Below are 19,946 nucleotides of genomic sequence, written 5' to 3' on the forward strand. Positions count from 1 at the left end.
AATCTCTTTTTAAAATTAGAATCAGTCTGACCACTGGGGCACAAACACCCTCACACAGGACACCTCATACCTTCAATGCATTATCTGGGCCAACATGACACCTATTGTTAAAGTTCACTTGAGAAGGTAACGTTTAAAAAGTTCTGGGATTTATATATGAAAGAACTGAAACCAACATGGTCATCCTGAAAAATGAGAGACTTCAACAAATCAGGTCTTTTTTAATATATAACTTCAGTTACATCATACTGTAAACTTTTGCTATAAATTCTGTGTCCCACGATCTTATACTCCACAACCACCTGATGAAGGAGCAGTGCTCCAAAAGCTAGTGCTTCCAAATAAACCTGTTGGACTATGACCTGGTGTTGCGTGAATTTTAGCCTGATTCATTATATGCTTGCCCGACAAGGGTCTGACACTGGATTAACAAACTAAACTTCTGAGACCTTTGATACACTTGCCTTGGTTCAGTTATTTATTACATGTAAACAACTGTCACTAACTTCAATGCTGATGCACAACCAAAGCTCTGTCAATAATATTTAGAAGTGCTAAGTCTGAGGAAGGAGGGGTTTATGGATGGAGGAATCATTGGAAATTGGGGGCAGAAATTATCTAGGAAGACACCCCTTGCAGGGGAGGTTGGCACGTAAACTGGTGGCATTAACTTGATATTGCTGTATTTCGGTGACTGGAAGTCCAGCATCTTCCATCTGCCAACTGGCAAGATTATCAACTCAGTTCCAAATTCCAGACAGGTGAAGATATTAATTTGAGAGTGGGTGGCCTATGCTTATAGAAGTGCAACATAGGCATGCGACCCAAAGAGAAATGAACAGAATTGGAGATTTGAGGTGTAACCCAAGGCCTGAGAGAATTCAATGTTGAAAAATAAACAATTGATTTTCCCAAAGGGCTTCCATTCTCAGATTAATTTTCTGTGCACCCCTTCTTTTGGAATATTTGTACATATTCAAGCCTCAATACCTCAAAATAGTGTGCCAAGTGTAATTTCCAGGGTGGCCTTGGATTTGTAAGATAAAGAGAAAGGGGGAAGAGTTCCTGACAATCCATGTTTTTCCCAATATTTTAATTTCACTCCCATCCTCAGGCAAGGCACACAATATTTCTGTCTTTGTCCAATCCAGGTAATATGGGACCCATTGGGTTTCTATGTATTCAATAGATGTACAGGACAGTGGTGACATTTTTCATCTGCTATATCGGTAGAAGTAAATGCAGTTATAACCATGAGGAAATGGTTAGTGTGCCAAAACATTGTTACAGTATTATTAGGCAAATAAAGCAACAATTGATGAGTCATAGCCAAACCACAAAATTTGGATGATTAAAGCTGTGTAATTGTGATAGGGCTTGGCCAGCCTCAGGTCAATAATTTCTGATACCTAATTGTTTAGCTTGGAGTAGACTTTGGCTGCAGATGGACTCTTCTGGATACAGACACATTATCTTCATTTGCCACCCCAAATGAATCTGAACCCATCTTGACTGGAAAACCTGTGCCTGTGTGTCCGTATGAGGATTCAGACACTGTGAAGAAACAGACTGTTATTGTGTTGTAGGCACAACAGATGCAATAAAGAGGATACTGCTCAAAGTTTTGATTAAAGTTTTGATTTCATTCACCTTTTCACTGCTGACTACAAAATCCATGATTTGGAGATGCCGGTGTTGGACTGGGGTATACAAAGTTAAAAACCACACAACACCAGGTTAAAGTCCAACAGGTTTAATTGGAAGCACACTAGCTTTTGGAGCGTCGCTCCTTCATCAGATGGCAGTCAAAATCCAAGTCAGTGTATTTTACTGCTGTTATTTTTGGGATAGAATTTAGTCATGCCACCAGGAGAACTCCCCTCATTTTCTAATAGCATCAGAATTTTTTTTTAATGTTCAGTTGAGCAGGCAGACAAAGCCAGAGGTTAACATCTACATTTTCCAGTGCCAGATTATGTGGTAAATCTCTGGAGTGGCAGTGCACATGACTAGAAGTTGGCATGTTTATACAACTGTGCTAAAATAGGGACAATTTAAGTAACTGACTTTAGCATGTGTTCCAGGAGAATTCCTACATTAAACTTACATCTAAATGCAGACACATTTCAAAAGAAGGTTTTGCATTCCCATGCCCTTGCTAATAAAGGGAATAACATACAACCCAGAGGCTCTAGGGACAATTTCCAATCAATGTTAAGTTTTAGAGTCATAGAATCATACAGCACCGAAACAGACCCTTCCGTACAACTCATTTTCACCGATCAGACAACCCGATGTGACCTACTCCTATTTGCAAGCACTTGGCCCAAAACACTCTCAACTCTTCCTATTCACAACACATCCAGATGCCATTTAAATGTTGTAATTGTACCCGCCTCCACTACTTCCTCTGACAGCTTGTTCAATACACACACCATCCTCTGTGTGAAAAAGTTACCCTTCAGGTCCTTTTTAAATCTTACCCCTCTCACCTTAAATCTAATGCCCTCTAGTTTTGGACTCTCCCACCCTAGGAAAAGACCTTGGCTATTCACCTTATCCATGCCCCTCATGATTTTACAAACCTCTGTAAGATCACCCCTCAGTCTCCGATGTTCCAGAGAAAGAAGACCCAGCCTATTCAACATCTTTCCCATAACTCAAACCCTTCTGTCTCAGCAACATCTTTGTAAATCTTTTCTGCACCCTCTCAAGTTTAACAACATCCTTCCTCTAGAAGGGCAAACAGAATTGTATGCAGTATTCTAAAAGTGTCCTCACTAATGTCCTGTACAGCTGCAACATTACTTCCCAATTCCAATGTTCTGAGCAATGAAGACAAGCATGCAGTTAGCTGACTCTCTTGCATCCTAACTGAATGCCAGTATTATGGGTAAGATCAGTAAACCAGTGAGGAGAAAGGTCAGCTTTCCTGATGATCTCATGACCACTGATTATTTCACATAACTTCAAATAAAGGGCTTTTTTGTTTGATTTGGAGAGTGTCCAAATGTTTGTCCTACAACCTTGATGTCTGAGAACAAAATGTACTAAATCATAGGAGTGAGAAAGAACCAAAACATCATGAGTTTGAAATCACATCTTATGTAAGTGAGGGAAAGTGAGAAATGCAGAAACACAACAGTGGCTGTCACTAGAGACATGAATTATCAAACAATCTCCAATGACATTTATAACTGCCTCCAGTTGAATGACTCATGTCTATAAAGTACAGAGCTACAAAATGATAATATCTTCTCAGTGCTAATAACAGTGCAATGACTTAGACATTAACATTTCACCTCTGCGATCTGGACATGGTGACATTTGATGTTTCCCTTGAAACATGGCTGTAAAATGAGATTTGGCTATCTCAGACCAAATTATGGAATAGCTCCTAATTTGTCACTTATGTGACAACTTATTTTCCAAGAAGACAATGAAAGCGCTATGGGACAGAAGTGGGGATGGAGCTGCATAGTGAGTGGGAGGCAAGGGTTCAAGGTCATTTGGGACCAAATAACCTTCACTGTTGCATTGGGTGCCAAGCATATTGAAGGAAAGAACCCCAAGGGTTTTGTCAGCTTATTTATACATTAGGTATTACAGTTATGCATTTTCACAGTTGTACATGTATATATGTATATGATACCAGTTTTAGTGTATAGTATTCAGTATTATTGCCTGTTAAATTGTAAGAGCCCCAGATTGAATCTTGAGCCTGCAAAGCAAACATCCTTCCTGGTGGATTGCTGCATAGGATTTTTCTTCTTCAATTATGGCTCGGGTACTATTTAACTTCAGCTACATGACTTACAGATGATTGGTGTTACTTCTGGGTGAAGAAATGGATAATGATTCTTTCCCCAAATTACTTCCTGAGCACACAAACCTTTCAAAGAGGAATAGTAAATTTCTCCAACACCAGCAGGCACTTTGCTTATTGGGACTCTGCTTTGTTATAATGCTATTATCAAATCAGTGTAATGTTTATCCATTACAAGTCTCATTCATCAGAAACAGCTTCACTGGCAATACCATGTTGGACTTCACAAGATCTAGTTAAAATAAAAACTTAATATGTTGTGACGTAGTTTTGTCTCTTCTATGAGGGAGTTGTTTCCAAGTTGTGTTGACATTGTAAAATGTGTCATGTCACTGCCCCTTTGATTCTCTGACGTCGGACACTTCCTTTGGTATTTTCACAGTTATTCCATCCAAAGACTTCTTTAGACAAATCTGGCAACCCAGTCGTGACCTGAAAATGACAAATGGCATGACAGTGAGCATTTTATGTTTTTTCAAATTATTGTATTTTATTATTATTTTCCCTTTTCTGAAAGAAAAGAAATATTCATTTTCAAGGTTGACGAGGTTTGAAGAAATTTTATCACCAGCAAAGAATGCAAAAAAAAGATAATTTTACCTAATCCTTCCTTGCTTAGGAAAGTGGAATTGATGCTTGATGTACGGTTAAACTTTCAGTTGGGAAAATCTGGATTTGTTGAGTGTGTGGGCTGATACATGGTGGATGAAGTATAATGTGGATAAATGTGAGGTTATCAACTTTGGTAGCAAGAATCGGAAGATGGATTATTATCTGAACAATGATGCATTGGGAAAGGGGTAGGTGCTACAAGACCATGGTGTCCTTGTACACCAGTTGTTGAAAGTAAGCATGCAGACGAAGCTGTGGAGAAGACAAATGCTATGTTGGCTTTCATAGCGAGAGGAGTTGAGTACGGTAGCAGGGATGTCTTGCTGTAATTGTAGAGCACCTTGGTGAGACTGCACCTGGAGTTTTCTGTGCAGTTTTGGTCTCCTTATCTGTGGAAGGTTGATCTGGCTATGTAGAGAGTGCAACAAAGGTTTACTGACTGATTCAAAAGCAGAAATTGCTGGAGAAACTCAGCAGGTCTGGCAGCATCTGTGGGAAAGAACGCAAAATTAATGATTTAAGTCCAATGATTCTTCAGCACAACTCAGACTGATACTTAGGATGGTGAAACTGGTGTAGGGAGAAAGATGGGATCATTTAGGACTATATTCACTGGCGTTTAGAAGAACAAGGGTGAATCTCATAGAAACCTCTTAAAATTCTAACAGGATTAGACAGGGTAAACGCAGGAAGGATATTCTTGATGACTGGTGAGTCCAGAACCAGGGGTCACAGTCTCAGGATATGTGGTAGCTCATTTAGGACTGAGAGGATGAGAAAATTCTTCACCCAGATTGGTGAAACCTGTGGAATTCTCTGCTCCAGAAGGCTGTGGAGGCCAAGTCATTGGGTGCATTTTGGACACAGATGGATGGGTTCTTGATTAGGAAGGGAATCAAGTGTTACAGGAGGAAGACAGGAGAATGGGGCTGAGAAACATATCAGCCATGATTGAGTAGAGGAGCAGACTTCATGGTCTGAATGGTCTAATTCTGTTTCTACATCTTATGCTTTTCAGGAAGGAGTTAGATATAGTTCTTAGAGCTAAAGGGATAAAAGGGTATGGTGATAAGTCATGAACAAAGTACAACAGTGTTGAATCATCAGCCAAGATTATGGTGAACGGTGGAACAGGTTTGAAGGACCAAATGGCCTCCTCCTGCTCCAATTTTCTACATTTTCTCTATTTATCAGAAGCAAACTTGATCTCAAAATAAAACTAATTTAATCTGAACAATCTCTGGTCTAAAATGCTGAAGGCAACATCTTATTTAAAATAAAAACTTCTGATCTTTATTTGACTGAATGACTTACAAAGTAAATACTCTAGCTGGGCTTATTCTTGAGCTCTCAGAAGCACCCTACATTTTTGGCAGTATTCTCAAATCCAAATCCAACCATTCTTAGACAGCTCAATAATTCTAAGCTGGTTGAAGACAGATGTAGCTTAGAAAAATGAAAATCCAACAAACTCATGTCACATGACCTGTGTTCTGTCGCTTGATGCTTGCATTCTGTTCACTGCCACCAGATGGCAGTTATATTGAGTTTGGCTGTAATGTCCCAACAGTGGATTAACCTTCTAAAATTCACTATCAGGTTTTACATGAACCATTGCCACTTAAATAAAATATTGGCAGCCATCAAAGTGTTGAAACCTAAGCCTTCAGAAGGGAAACAAATGTAGAAAAAACTGATTAAGGTTGCAACAAATATCAAGCACTGTTCATACTTTATATTTGAGGTGAGGTGCTGCATCTTGGAAAGGCAAATCAAGGCAGGACTTATAGACTTAATGGTAAGGTCTTGGGGAGTGTTGCTGAATAAAGAGACCTTGGAGTGCAGGTTCATAGTTCCTTGAAAGTGGAGTCATAGGTAGATAGGATAGTGAAGGAGGTGTTTGGAATGCTTGCCTTTATTGGACAATGCATAGAGTATAGGAGTTGAGAGGTCATATTGCGGCTGTACAGGATATTGGTTAGGCCACTTTTGAAATATTACATGCAATTCTGGTCTCCCTCCTATAAGAAGGATGTTCTGAAACTTGAAAGGGTTCAGAAAAGATTTACGAGAATGTTGCCAGAGTTGGAGGATTTGAGCTATAGGGAGAGGCTGAATAGGCTGGAGCTGTTTACCTTGGAGCATTGGAGGCTGAGAGGTGACCATACAGGGGTTTATAAAATCATAAGGGGCATGGATAGGGTAAATAAGAAAGATCTTTTACCCAGGGTATGGGAGTCCAAACTAGAGGACATAGGTTTAAGGTGTGAGGGGAAAGATTTAAAAGGGCATTTTTTTTCACATGGACGATGGTGCGTGTATGGAATGAGCTGCCAGAGGAAGCGGTGGAGGCTGGTATCATTACAACATTTAAAAGGCATCTGGATGGTTGTGTGAATGGGAAGGTTTAGTGGGATATGGGCCAAATGCTGGTAAATGGGACACCGAAGGTCTGTTTCCATGCCATATATCCCTATGAGTTTATAACTGTAGTGGATGTACTTATTAAATAGGACATTGAGACTGTAACAGGGTTGCACTTTGTTCAACTCAGCTACGCACAAAGCTCATATCTCTGGTTTTTGTGATGCATGTAAATCAAATAGATCTGTTTATGTACAAGATTCTGGCATTTGCTGCTTGACTGAAAGGACATTTCCCAAATTAGTCAGACATTGGCGTTCCCAATGGTACAATGCTGCAGAGATAACTTCAAGGTTCCCTCAACAATCAGTTAAATTTGATAATACTTGACAAGACAAGGGTAAAGTTTGAATTACGAATGATTTTAATGCTGGAGAACTAAGACTTTATATTTCATTCAGTTAGTTACAGCAGTGAATACTCACAATTTTGTTTTAGTAGGAAATAAATATCCTGTTCTGCTTCATCTCAGCCTTGTAGGAGTCACAGACATTGGGGAATTTTAACCTGAAACATTGAGTTGTTTTGAGAGCAGGCATCTGGTTAAAATATCTGAAATGGATAGTCCTTTGAGAAATGTGAGGTGTTACGTTTTGGTGGGGAAAATCAGGACAGGGCTTGTACACTTAATTTTGTTTTAAAAATGGATTCACTTTGTGGGATGTGGGTGCCGCTGGCTGGCCAGCATTTATTGCTGGTCCCTAGTTGCCCTTGAGAAGATGGTGGTGAGCTGCCTTCTTAAACTGCTGCAGTCCACCTGCCCTAGGCTGACCCACAATGCCTTTAGGGAAGGAGTTCCAGGATTTTGACCCAGTGACAGTGAAGGAACGGTGATATATTTCCAAGTTAGGATGGTGAGTGGCTTGGAGGGGATCTTGAAGACAGTGGTGTTTCCATACATCTGCTGTCCTTGTCCTTCTAGATGGAAGTGGTTGTGGGTTTGGAAGGTGCCGTCTGAGGATCTTTGGTGAATTTCTGCTGTGCATCTTGTAGATAGTACACACTGCTGCTACTGAGCGCTGGTTGTAGAAGAGTGGATGCTTGTGGATACAGTGCCAATGAAATGGGCTGCTTCGTCCTGGATGGTGTCAAGTGTCAAGCTTCTTGAGTGTTGTTGGGGCTGCACTCATCTAGGCAAATGGGGAGTATTCGATCACACTCCTGACTTGTGTCTTGTAGGCTTTGAGAAGTCAGGAGGTGAGTTACTCACCACAGTATTCCTATCTTCTGACCTGCTCTTGTAGCCACTGTGTTTATGTGGTGAGTCCAGTTGAGTTTCTTAACGGTCAGGTCCTGGAAAGTGTTGCTGAAAAAAGAGACTTTGGAGTGCAGGTTCATGGTTCCTTGAAAGTGGAGTCACAGGTAGACAAGATAATGAAGATGTTTGGTACGCTTGCTGTTATTGGTCAGTGCATTGAGTATAAAAGTTGGGAGGTCATGTTATGGCTGTGCAGGACATTGGTTGGGCCACTTTTGGAATATTGCATTCAATTCTGGTCTCCCTGCTATAGGAAAGATGATGTTCAACCTGAAAGGATTCAGTAAAGATTTACAAGAATGGCCAGGATGGGAGGCTTTACACTCTAGGAAGAGGCTGAATAATTAAGGGCTGTTTTCCCTGGAGCATCAGAGGCTGAGGGGTGACCATACAGAAGTTTATAGAATCATGAGGGGCATGGATAGAGTGAATAGTCAAAGTCTTTTCCCCAGGGTAGGGGAATCCAAAACGAGAGAGCATAGGTTTAAGGTGAGAGGGGAAAGACTTAAAAGGGACCTAAGGGGCAACATTTTCATGCAGAGAGTGGTGTGCGTAGAAAATGAGCTTGACAGAGGAAGTGGTGGAGGCTGGTACAATTACATTTAAAAGGCATCTGAATGGGTATATGGATAGGAAGGTTTAGAGGGATATGGGCCAAGTGCTGGCAAATGGGACTAGATTAATTCAGGATATCTGATCAGCATGGATGAGTTAGACTGAAGGTCTGTGTCTGTGTTGTCCATCTCTATGACTCTAAGCCAACATCAGTGACCAACGTGTGCCTTTAGGTTCAAAATATTCATCTCTATGGCGGATACTCTATCAGGAGTTGTGGGTTATTGATTATAATATGAATAACAGCACTTCATAGCTGCTTTATATTGGACGTTTACACTAACTCTGAGCCTGCAGGCTTCCTGGGATTCTGGAATTCATCAGTGAGAGAAAGAAAAGTGAACACATGGAACTGAGGATGCTGCACAAAAGGCAAGATATGCAGCAGCAGTAGCACCAGCATAGGAGCATCAATAATCTTCTCACTTACCTGGTTGCTCCACGGGAGAAAGGGGATGAGCACAGAGGTACAGTTTGCAAGATGCAGTACATCCAATACAGATTTTACAAGCAAAGAATCAATTTCATTGAATCTATCTAAACAACATTGTCACAAGAGGCTCAACAGTGATCAGCAGCATTCTGGAGGAAGACGTCCAACCATGTCGACTGGGTAGGCATACAATGTCACACCACAGCTTTGCATTTCTTTGCCTATGGAATTGTGCGGAAGATATTTGCAAAATCTTGTATTCTGTTGTCCACACATTTATCTTAAAGGGGATGAATGCCGGAATATGTCTGCAATTTGTAAATGATAAGGCCAATCAGAATGTTTGGCTTTATGACACTTGCTCATTTCCTTCAGATTCTGGAAGTCATCAGTTGCATGTAAGGAACTCAGGGGACCCCCTAGATTACCTCAGGGGAGATGATGTTCAAGTGGTATTGCCCAGGGACCTAAGTAATATTCTTTTAAGAAACAACCAACCTTCCCTGGTCTGGCCTACATGGAATACAGCATTATGGCTGTCTCTTAACTTACCTTTGAAATAGCCCAGAAGTTTAGTCAGTTGTATCAATTCTAGAAAGTCTAAAAAAAATGAATTAAACCAGGTCAATCACCCAGTATAGATTAAAGACGCCTGTAATGATATCAGCAAATATAGACCTGTTGATCCTACAAAATGCTCCTTATCAACTTCTGAGGCTATTGCTAAAATGGAAGAGCAAGAGCTTGACATAGTCATACTCACAGGATGCCCAGACAGACAATATCTACTAGCAGCAATGGCCCAGCAGAGATAGCAGCACAGTGGTACACTGTGGGAGTTCTGAACAATGACTCTGGACCCCATGAAGCCTCATGACCTCAGGTCCAACATGGACAAGCAAACCTCCAGCTGAGTACCTCATAATGTAGTTCCTGCCTCAGCTGATGAATCAATATCCTTCCACATTGAACATCACCAGGGTGAAGCAGACTGTAGCAACAACACAGAATATACTCTGGGTGGTAGACATTGAAAAGTGATTCAGCAACACTGCCAAGCTGGTCAGTAATCAAAGTCCATTCCTACTAAACTGCCTGAAGGAAGTGGTGAGTGAAACAACAAAAGGGAAAAACATGCTTGACCTCATCCTTCTGCCAGCTGCAGATGCATTTGTCCATGATATTAGTATTGGTAAGAATGCCCACCACACAGTCTTGTGGAGACTATGTCCTGCCTTCAGATTGAAAATACTTTCTATCATGTTGTGTGGCACTATCACCGTACTAAGTGGGACAGACTTGCAACAGATCTGGTAACTCAACACTTGGTATCCATGAGGCACTGTGGGACATAAGCAGCAGCAGAATTGTACTCCAGCACAAACTGAAACCTCACGCATATTCCCCACTCAACCATTACCATCAAGCCAGGGGATCAACCCTGGTTCAATGGAGACTGCAGGAGTGCATGCCATAAGTAGCACCACACACACCTACAATGAATTGTCAATCTACTGAAGCTAAAACACAAGACTACCTGTATGCCAAATAGCATAAACAGCAAGTGATTGATAGAGCTAAACAACTCCACATCCTATAGTTTAATACCCAGCCATGATTAGTTATAGACAATAGGAGAGTGGGGGTATATCAGGGTCCAACAACCAGGACCCAGGGCTCTTGAGAACTCACTGAGCTCAATTTGGGTGTGGGACCACTGTAGTTAGGTCAAGAGCTGGGGACTGGACTGGGGTCCTGGGCCATGTGCAGTGTTTGGGGCCTGTGATTTCTATGCCTGTTTCTGGAGGAAGAAGGTGGAGACTACAGTAATTCTTCACAGGAGGAGGAAGAGGGAAGGTAACCTAAGGAGCAGGGGTGATATAGTAAGCATGCCCATAGTTCACATAGCTGCCTGAGATGGAGTAATCCTTTCATGGTTCAGTTGCACTAAACTGGTAAACTCTTCTGACAACAATACTGTAAACCCACGTCACATTCACCAACACCACCTAGCATCCATTGCCCCCAACATAAAGCAATCCTACAAAAAACCCAGTAACCCTGTGAAAAACACCCACCGGTTATCTTTAACTTTTGTCATACCATTCAACACAAGCGATGCTACTGCCAAAGATCAAATGGACATTGGGAAAATATGCAAACTTTAAAAAGTTAAGTCTAAATGCATAACTATTGCATCGTGTGTGAGGTGAGGATGGGGTTAAATAATTTAGACAGTTCACAAGAACAGGAGATGGGATCTGTGAGATGTCAGAATGAAGAGAGATGCAAAATGTGAATCCTGCAATGACAGGTTGAGGTGGACGTAAAGCCAGTGCCTTGTTGTGTCTCAGACAACACACTAACTTGGCAGACAATGTCTAACTTCTAGTACATTTTCATGCCATTAATAATCAAAGCATAAAACCTTTAAATAAGTTCTACTTTCAAAACCAAATCAGTGGTGCACGAGAATCTGGTGGTTCACATTTGTTTAAAGGTAGTGAGCACCGATCAGCTTTGTGCAGTTTTATATGAGATCTTTATATTGTCTGAGTTTTCTATACTAAGCTAGATGGCACAAGGGAGGGAAACAGGAGAATGGCAGCCTACATGGAGTCTCAGGATCAGCAAGGGTGAGTAGATAGTGAGGGAAAGTTAGAGGGGACATGTGCAATGGGTTTGGGGCATGACAGATTATGCCTTTTGTTATTTTTATGTAAGTTACATATCATAACCTCTGCTTCTGTTGAGTCAGAAATCTTGAAGTTTATTCACAACACTAACTATTTGCAAGGTTATAATATCACAGACTTTCACATACAGTCTGCGTTCTGTGCTGACTGATGTACTGGTCTATTATGCATATATAGGTAAAAACAATAACTGCAGATGCTGGAAACCAAATACTGGATTAGTGGTGCTGGAAGAGCACAGCAGTTCAGGCAGCATCCAATGAGCAGCGAAATCGACGGTTTGGGCAAAAGCCCTTCATCAGGAATAAAAGGTGCACTTCCAGCACCACTAATCCAGTATTATGCACATATAACCAATTGACTACACTGATGAAATGACACGCAGAGTGCGACTGAAAGCAAGCCAGGTATCGTTATGCCAGAACGGCACAGCTTGTGATATCATATCAACTGTCTTAAAATTACTAGCCTGTCTGGCCCGGAATCGATGCCATAATACAGCAGAGGTGTGGAAGACAGAGACAAGGGAGGGCAAAGGATACAGGGAGGAACGTGGAGCAGTGGAAGAATGATCCAGGGGATGACGGAAGGTCGTTGGGGGCATGGAGGAGTGAAGTAGGAAGGACCCGGTTCTTAGATGTGTTTGGATGCAGAGGTGGTGGGCATAGTCAATAAAAGAAAAGGACTCTAATAAGCTGTGTGTGAAACCTAAAAATGAATTCAACATGTGTTGGCTTACATAACTCTTACAGGACTTTGAGTTCACACTTAAGCGATCTCCTGAGAATGATCTTGCACACTGTCTTTTAAATTGTGTGGAAGGAAGGGCCAGCTGAGCTTACCAGTTCAGCCATGTTCTATATCAGGCAAGTACAACACTGGATAATTACCATGCAATAAAGTGTCAACAAGAAAACAAAATTTTGTTTCTTCTACAATAAGGAAATTGTCTCAGACCTCCTTGTAACCATCAATGTGTGCCAACCATGAAGAGGATCAGTACATTTATCTCCCTAAGTTAGCCCCAACAAATAATAGTGGCACACATATGAATAAACTAAAACCAATGTGATAAGAAATATTTATAGGCGAAATTCTTGAAAAACACCCAATGACCAGGAGTCCACCAATAGTTGTTGCATGGAGAGTGCTTTCTCTCCTCATGGCCTGTGCCAAAAAAAATCCTTCCGAAGATACAAATAAATGTATCATTTTCAGGTTGACAGACAGACTGTAGCTAGCAACACAGGATTGCTTGAGCCTTAGATGTTTACAATGTCTATCACTGAAGTTGATGAAGGAACTGAGTATCATGTATCCAAGTTTGCTGAAGATACAAAACTAGGCAGAAAGTAAGCTATGAGGAAAACCCAAAAAAAAATGCAGAGGAAAATTGTCAGGTTAAGTGAGTGGGCAGGACCATGACAGAATATAAAGTGGAAAGGTATCCAATCTGGAAGAAAAAATAAAAAGTCAGATAAAGGCAAGAGACTAGGAAATGATAGTGTTCATGTCCCTGAATTTCACTGCAAATGAGTTACTGGAAGGCAATGTGCAAGTACAGCAAGCCATTAGAAGGTCAAAAGGTATGTGAGCATTAATTGCATGAGTTTGGAGTGCAAGAATGAAAAATATCTTTCTGAAATTGTACAGTGTTGTGTTACCACATCGGAGTACAATGTATTATCTGCACCTCCCTACCTAGGGCAGGATCCAATTGTCTTGGAGGGAGCTTAACAAAGGGTCACTAGATTGATCCTTGAAATGAGTGGGAACTCTCCTTGTCTCTCCTGGTCTTTCCTTGCACAGCCATGCTGTTTTACCAATACCTCTCACCAAGTCTGCCTGACCCATACCCAATTTGCTTGGTTCTGAGGATATGCCTTTGTTGTATCCCTCCTCCTGACTCCTGTCCTGCATTTGGCACCATTCATGGGATCCCTGCACTAAATTCAGCACACTGTTTCCTGCTCATTAGCCAACTCTTAATCCTTGTAAATAATTTTTCTCTTATCCAATGAGCATTTCGTCTAATAATCTTTCTGTTACAGTTATCAAATTCTTTTTAAAAGAAAACTCAAATATATCACATATTTTACTATTCTCCTTATTGACCCTTCAGGATGGAATCAAAAAGATCATTATCAGATTTATCAAATACAACTTACATTTCATAAATCCACGCATGCTGAATTTGCCTAATCATATTATGATTCTCTAACCACTCTATTTCCATGTCCCCATCAAATTTTTTTACACTTTGCCTAGTAGTACAAGTAGAGAGAGAAAAGAACATGAGTGAAAGCAATGGAATGCATTGAGTGATTGGTTGGATAACATTTGTGGAAGGACACTGTGAGAACTGTATGTGACATTGCATTAAAATGAGGGTCAGTGTACATGATGGATAGTTAATTAGAAATCTCAAGGGGAATTTTGCAGAAGCAGATAGATATGTCAGCAAGTTACATTTATAGAATAGGATTGAGAAAAAGAGAGTGAAGAGTTTGAAGAACATCAAAACTTAGCCATGACACTCACTTTTCCTGATCTGATTAAGTTATTGAATCTCTTCTAATCTTTGGACCTTAATGTTCTAAACTCCAGAATTTGCACTTACTATCCTGTTCAACCTTATCCCATCAGACACCTTGACCATTCCAAGTATAAATCCAATAAGCCTTCTATAAACTGGTGCCAATGAGTGTATATCCTTCCTGAAATAAGGAGACCAATACTGTACACCAGATGTAGCCTCAGCAACTGAAGCACAACTTCTCTACTTATGTATTGAATACCACACACAGTAAATAATTTGCTTTCCAAATATATTGCTGTATTTGCATGCTAACCTTTTGTGATTCATGTACAATGAGTCCCAATCCTTTTGCACCTCAGAGCTCTGCAATTTCTCATTATTTAGATAATATGGTTCTTTTTTATCCTTCCAGCAAAATGGACATTTAACATTTTGCCACATAACGTTCCATTACGTGGTGCACTCTCTTAATTTATCTATATATTTTTGTAACCCCCTTACTGAAAGACTGAAGGTGTTGTATCTAAATGCACACAGTATTTGGAATAAGGTAAATGAGTTTGTGGTGCAGATTTTGGCAGGTATGACGTGGTGGGCATCACGGGGACGTGGCTGCAAGGGGATCAGAATTGGGAGCTGAATGTTCAAGGTTGTACATGTTATTGAAAAGATAGACAGGTGGGCAAAGGGGGCAGAGTTGCCTTATGAGGAGGAAATGAAATTAAATCAATAGTAAGAAACAAAGTAGCATCAGATGGTGTAGAATTTGTATGGGTAGAATTGAGGAACCGCAAAGGTTAAAAAAAAACACAGTTGAAGTTATGTACAGGCCTCCAAGTAGTAGTCAGGAGCTGGGGCATAAGGTACATGGAGACAGAAAAGATGCTTAAGAAAGGCCAAGTTACAGTGATCATCAGGATTTCAATATGCAGGTGGATTGGGAAGATCAGGTTGGTAGTGGATTGCAAGAAAAAGGAATTTGTGGAATGTCTGCTTTTGGGAGCAGCTTGTGGTGAAGCCCACCAGGGAACAGGCAATATGGGATTTAGTGATGTGCAATGACGCGGACTTGGTAAGGGAGCTGAAAGTAAAGGAATCCTTAGGAGGCAGTGACCATAATATGATTGAATTTACTCTGCAATTTGAGAGGGAGAACATCGAATCAGAGGTAACAGCACTTTAGCTGAATAAAGGCAACGACAGAGGCATGAGGGAGGAGCTGGGTAGACTTAACTGGGAGAGGAGCTAAGCAGGAAAGACAGTGGAACAGCAATGGCAGGAGTTTTTCGGAGTAATTCAGGAGACACAGCAGAGATTCAGCCCGAGGAAAAAGAAGCATGGTACAGGAAGGATGTTTCAACATGGCTGACTAGGGAAGTCAGGGATACCATAAAAACAAAAGGGAAAGCATATAATATGGTGAAGGGCACTGGAAAACCAGAGGATTGGGAAGCTTACAAAGACCAATAGGAGGGATCAAAAAAAGAAATAAGGAGGGAGAAGACTAAATATGAGTCTATAAGAGTTCCTTTGGATGTAAAAAAGGGCAAAAGAGAGGCAAAAGTGGACATTGGGTCACTGGAAAATGATGCCGGAAAGATAGTACTGGGGAACAAGGAAATGGCTGAGGAACTGAGTAATTACTTTGCATCAGTCTTCACGGTGGAAGACATGAGTAATTTCCCAAAACTTCAAGAGAGTGAGGAGGCAGAGCTGAGTATGGTGGCCATCACCAAGGAGAAGGTGCTAAAAAAATGAATGGCCTGAAGGTGGATAAATCACCTGGACCAGATGGACTACACCCCAAGGGAGATAGCTGCAGAGATAGTGGAGACGTTAGTGGTGATCTTTCAGGAATCGCTAGAATCAGCGAGGGTCCCAGAGGATTGGAAGATTGCTAACATGACACCCCTTTTTAAATAGGGAGTAAGGCAAAATATGAAAAATTACAGAGTGATTAGACTAACCTCTGTCAGGGGAATCCCGATCTGGATGAAGGGACTGGGGGCATTCTAGCGAAGTTTGCTGATGATACGAAGTTAGGTGGACAGGCAGGTAGTACTGAGGAAGTGGGGAGGCTGCAGAAGGATCTAGACAGTTTGGGAGAGTGGTCCAGGAAATGGCTGATAGAATTCAATGTGAGCAAATGCGAGGTCTTGCACTTTGGAAAAAAGAATATAAGCATGGACTACTTTCTAAATGGTGAGAAAATTCGTAAAGCCAAAGTACAAAGGGATCTGGGAGTTCTAGTCGAGGATTCTCTAAAGGTAAACATGCAGGTTGAGTCTGTGATTAAGAAAGCGAATGCAATGTTGTCATTTATCTCAAGAGGGTTGGAATATAAAAGCACCGTTGTGCTACTGAGACTTTATAAAGCTCTGGTTTGGCCTCATTTGGAGTACTGTGTCCAGTTTTGATCCCCACACCTCAGGAAGGACATACTGGCACTGGAGCGTGTCCAGAGGAGATACACACAGATGATCCCTGGAATGGTAGGTCTAACATACGAGGAACGGCTGACGATCCTGGGATTGTATTCATTGGAGTTTAGAAGATTAAGGGGAGATCTATTAAAAACTTACAAGATAATACATGGCTTGGAAAGGGTGGACGCTAGGAAATTGTTTCCATTAGGTGAGGAGACTAGGACCCGTGGACACAGCCTTAGAATTAGAGGGGGTAAATTCAGAACAGAAATGCGGAGACATTTCTTCAGCCAGAGAGTGGTGGGCCTGTGGAATTCATTGCCGCAGAGTGCAGTGGAGGCCGAGACACTAAATGTCTTCAAGGCCGAGATTGATAAATTCTTGATGTCACAAGGAATTAAGGGCTATGGGGAGAATGCGGGTAAGTGGAGTTGAAATGCCCATCAGCCATGATTGAATGGCGGAGTGGAATCGATGGGCCGAATGGCCTTACTTCCACTCCTATGTCTTATGATCTTATGGTCTTAATCCATTGTGAAGGATGAGGTTTCCAAATACTTGGAAATGTATGGTAAAATAGGGCAAAGTCGGCATGGTTTCATCAAGGGGTGGTCATGCCTGACAAATCTGCTAGAGTTCTTTAAGTAAGTAGTGAGGAGGTTAGACTAAGGACAGCCAATGGAGGTTATCTACCTGGACTTCAAGAAGGCCTTTGACAAAGTGCTGCATAGGAAGCTACTGAATAAGCTGAGTCTATTGTGTCAGAGGCAATGTGCTAGCATGGATAGAAGCTTGGCTGTCTGGCAGAAAGCAGAGAATGGGGATAAAAGGGTCCTTCTCAGTATGGCAGCCGGTGGCAAGTGGTGTTCCACAAGGCTCAGTGTTGGGACCACAACTTTTCACTTTATGTATTAATGATTTAGATGAAGGAACTGAGGGCATTTTGGCTATGTTTGCAGATGATACAAAGATAGATAGAGGGACAGGTAGCATTCAGGAGGCAGGAAGGAAGGATTTGAACAGGTTAGGAAAGTGGGTAAAAAAGTGGCAGATGGAGTACAACGTGGGCAAGTGTAAGGTCATGCATTTTGGCAGGAAGAATAGAAGCATGGACTATTTTCTAAATGGAGAAAAAATTCAGAAGTCTGAATTGCAAAGAGACTTGAGAGTTCTACTTCAGGATTCTCTCAAGGTAAACTTGCATGTTGAGTCAATAGTTAGGAAGCCAAATGCAGTGATGGCATTTATTTTGAGGGGACTTGAATATAAAAGCAGGGACGTAATTCTGAGGCTCTATAAGGTTCTGGTCAGACCACATTTGGGCGCAGTTTTGGGCCCCAGATCTCAGGAAGAGTGTATTGATCCTGGAGCGGGTTCACAGGAGGTTCATGAGAATAGTCCAAGGAATGACAAGCTAACATATGAGGAATGTTTGAGGACTCTAGGTTTATACTTGATGGAGTTTAGAAGGATGAGAGGGGAACTAATTGAAACATACAGAATACTGAATGGCCTGGATAGAGTAGATGTTGGAAAGATGTTTCAATTGGTAGGAGAGGCTAGGACCCAAGGGCATAGCCTTAGAGGAAAGGGAAGACCTTTTAGAATGGAGATAAGGAGAAACTTCTTCAGCCAGAAAGTGGTGAATTCTATTGAATTCATTGCCACAGAAGGCTGTGGAGGCCATGTCATTGAGTATATCTAAGATGGTGATAGATTGGTTCTAAGATGGTGATAGATAGAGTATGAAGGGGATCAAGGGTTACGCAGAGAAAGCAGGAGAATGGGGTTGAGAAGCATCAACCATGATTGAATGGCAGAGCAGACTCGATGGGCTGAATGGCCTAATTCCTGCTCCTATGTCTTATCGTCTTATGTCTTCTTTACAAGTACTTTCATGTCGTTAGCAATTTAATGAACCATTCCTCCATTCCTTCTTCCAAGGCAGTTATAAATGGTAAATTTGAGGCCATAGCACAGTCCCTGTGGCAGACACTTTGTCGCATCCTGCCAAATTGAAGAAGTCCTATTTATGCCTACACTCTGACTCTTATTAATCAGCTAACCTTATATCTGTGCCAAATCCCTTAACACCATGAGCTTTCTTTTCCCACAATATCTTGGATGTGGCATCTTATCAGGTGTCATCTGAAATCTAAGGAATGGCATATCCACTGGGGCCCCTTTATCCACAACACATGTTATTTCTTCAAAACATCTTTCGATGAGAGAAAGAGTATGCAAAGGTTAAGTGCGAGAATGAAAAATTTGGCAGATGGAAGATGAAGTGGGAAAATGTGACATTAAGCACTTTGGCAGGAAGAATAGGAGAGCTGAATATTACTGACATGAGGAAAGAGTGCAGAAAGCTACCACACACAGAGGGATTTGGGATCCTTGTGCATGATTAGCTTGAATTTTTCTGAATGACCTGCTATAATATCTAATAGTAGTTTAATAGTTTGTAACCTTTTCCCTTTTGCAGATGTTAAACTAATTGCCTAGTAGTTTTTGTTTTCTGTCTGTTTTTGAATAATAGAGTTATATTCATTATTTTCCACCCTAATGGATCCTCCCTGAATCTGAAGAATTTGGGAAAATTAAGATCAGGACATCAACTATTTCACTAGCCTCTTCTTTTAAGACACAGACACTTGTCACTTACAGCTCAAACAATTTGCTCAGTGTCACTTCTCTAATAGTTATAATTATCTGGAATTCTTCCCTCCATTCTATTTCCTAATTTATAACTATTTCTGGGATTTAACTTGTCTGCTCTAAAGTGAAGAGCGATGCAAACACCTATTCATCCACCATCAGTTTATTGACAATTATTAATTCCAAATTCACTTTCCAAAGTTTGTTAATTCTTTACTTTTTAAAATATTTATAGAATATCTTAAGATTGGTTTTCATATTTCTAAGATAGTCTTTCATACTTTTTAATCTTCTTGCCCCTTATTAATCTTTTAGCAATTCTTTACCTTTTATCATGTTCTGTGCAATCTTTTGACTTTCAATTTATCTTTGCACAATTATATGCTTTTTCTTTAATTTTAATAGCAGTTTTAAGTTTTTTTCTTAAACACATTCCTCCACCTGATTTTTTTCCTTTAT

General features: G+C 40.9%; 1 protein-coding gene across 1 annotated transcript in view; it reads right to left on the minus strand.

The window, feature by feature from the left end:
* Window positions 1-1,737: 1,737 nt before the first annotated feature.
* The window catches only part of fdx1b (ferredoxin 1b), a 33,194-nt gene continuing 14,985 nt past the window's right edge, over window positions 1,738-19,946 (minus strand). Inside the window, exon 4 of the mRNA XM_072595262.1 lies at window positions 1,738-4,258. Coding sequence (XP_072451363.1) covers window positions 4,156-4,258 — 103 coding nt within the window. The 3' untranslated portion in view covers window positions 1,738-4,155. The remainder of the gene's footprint in view (window positions 4,259-19,946) is intronic.

Source organism: Chiloscyllium punctatum, chromosome 25, assembly GCF_047496795.1.
Source record: "Chiloscyllium punctatum isolate Juve2018m chromosome 25, sChiPun1.3, whole genome shotgun sequence".
Lineage (NCBI taxonomy): Eukaryota > Metazoa > Chordata > Chondrichthyes > Orectolobiformes > Hemiscylliidae > Chiloscyllium > Chiloscyllium punctatum.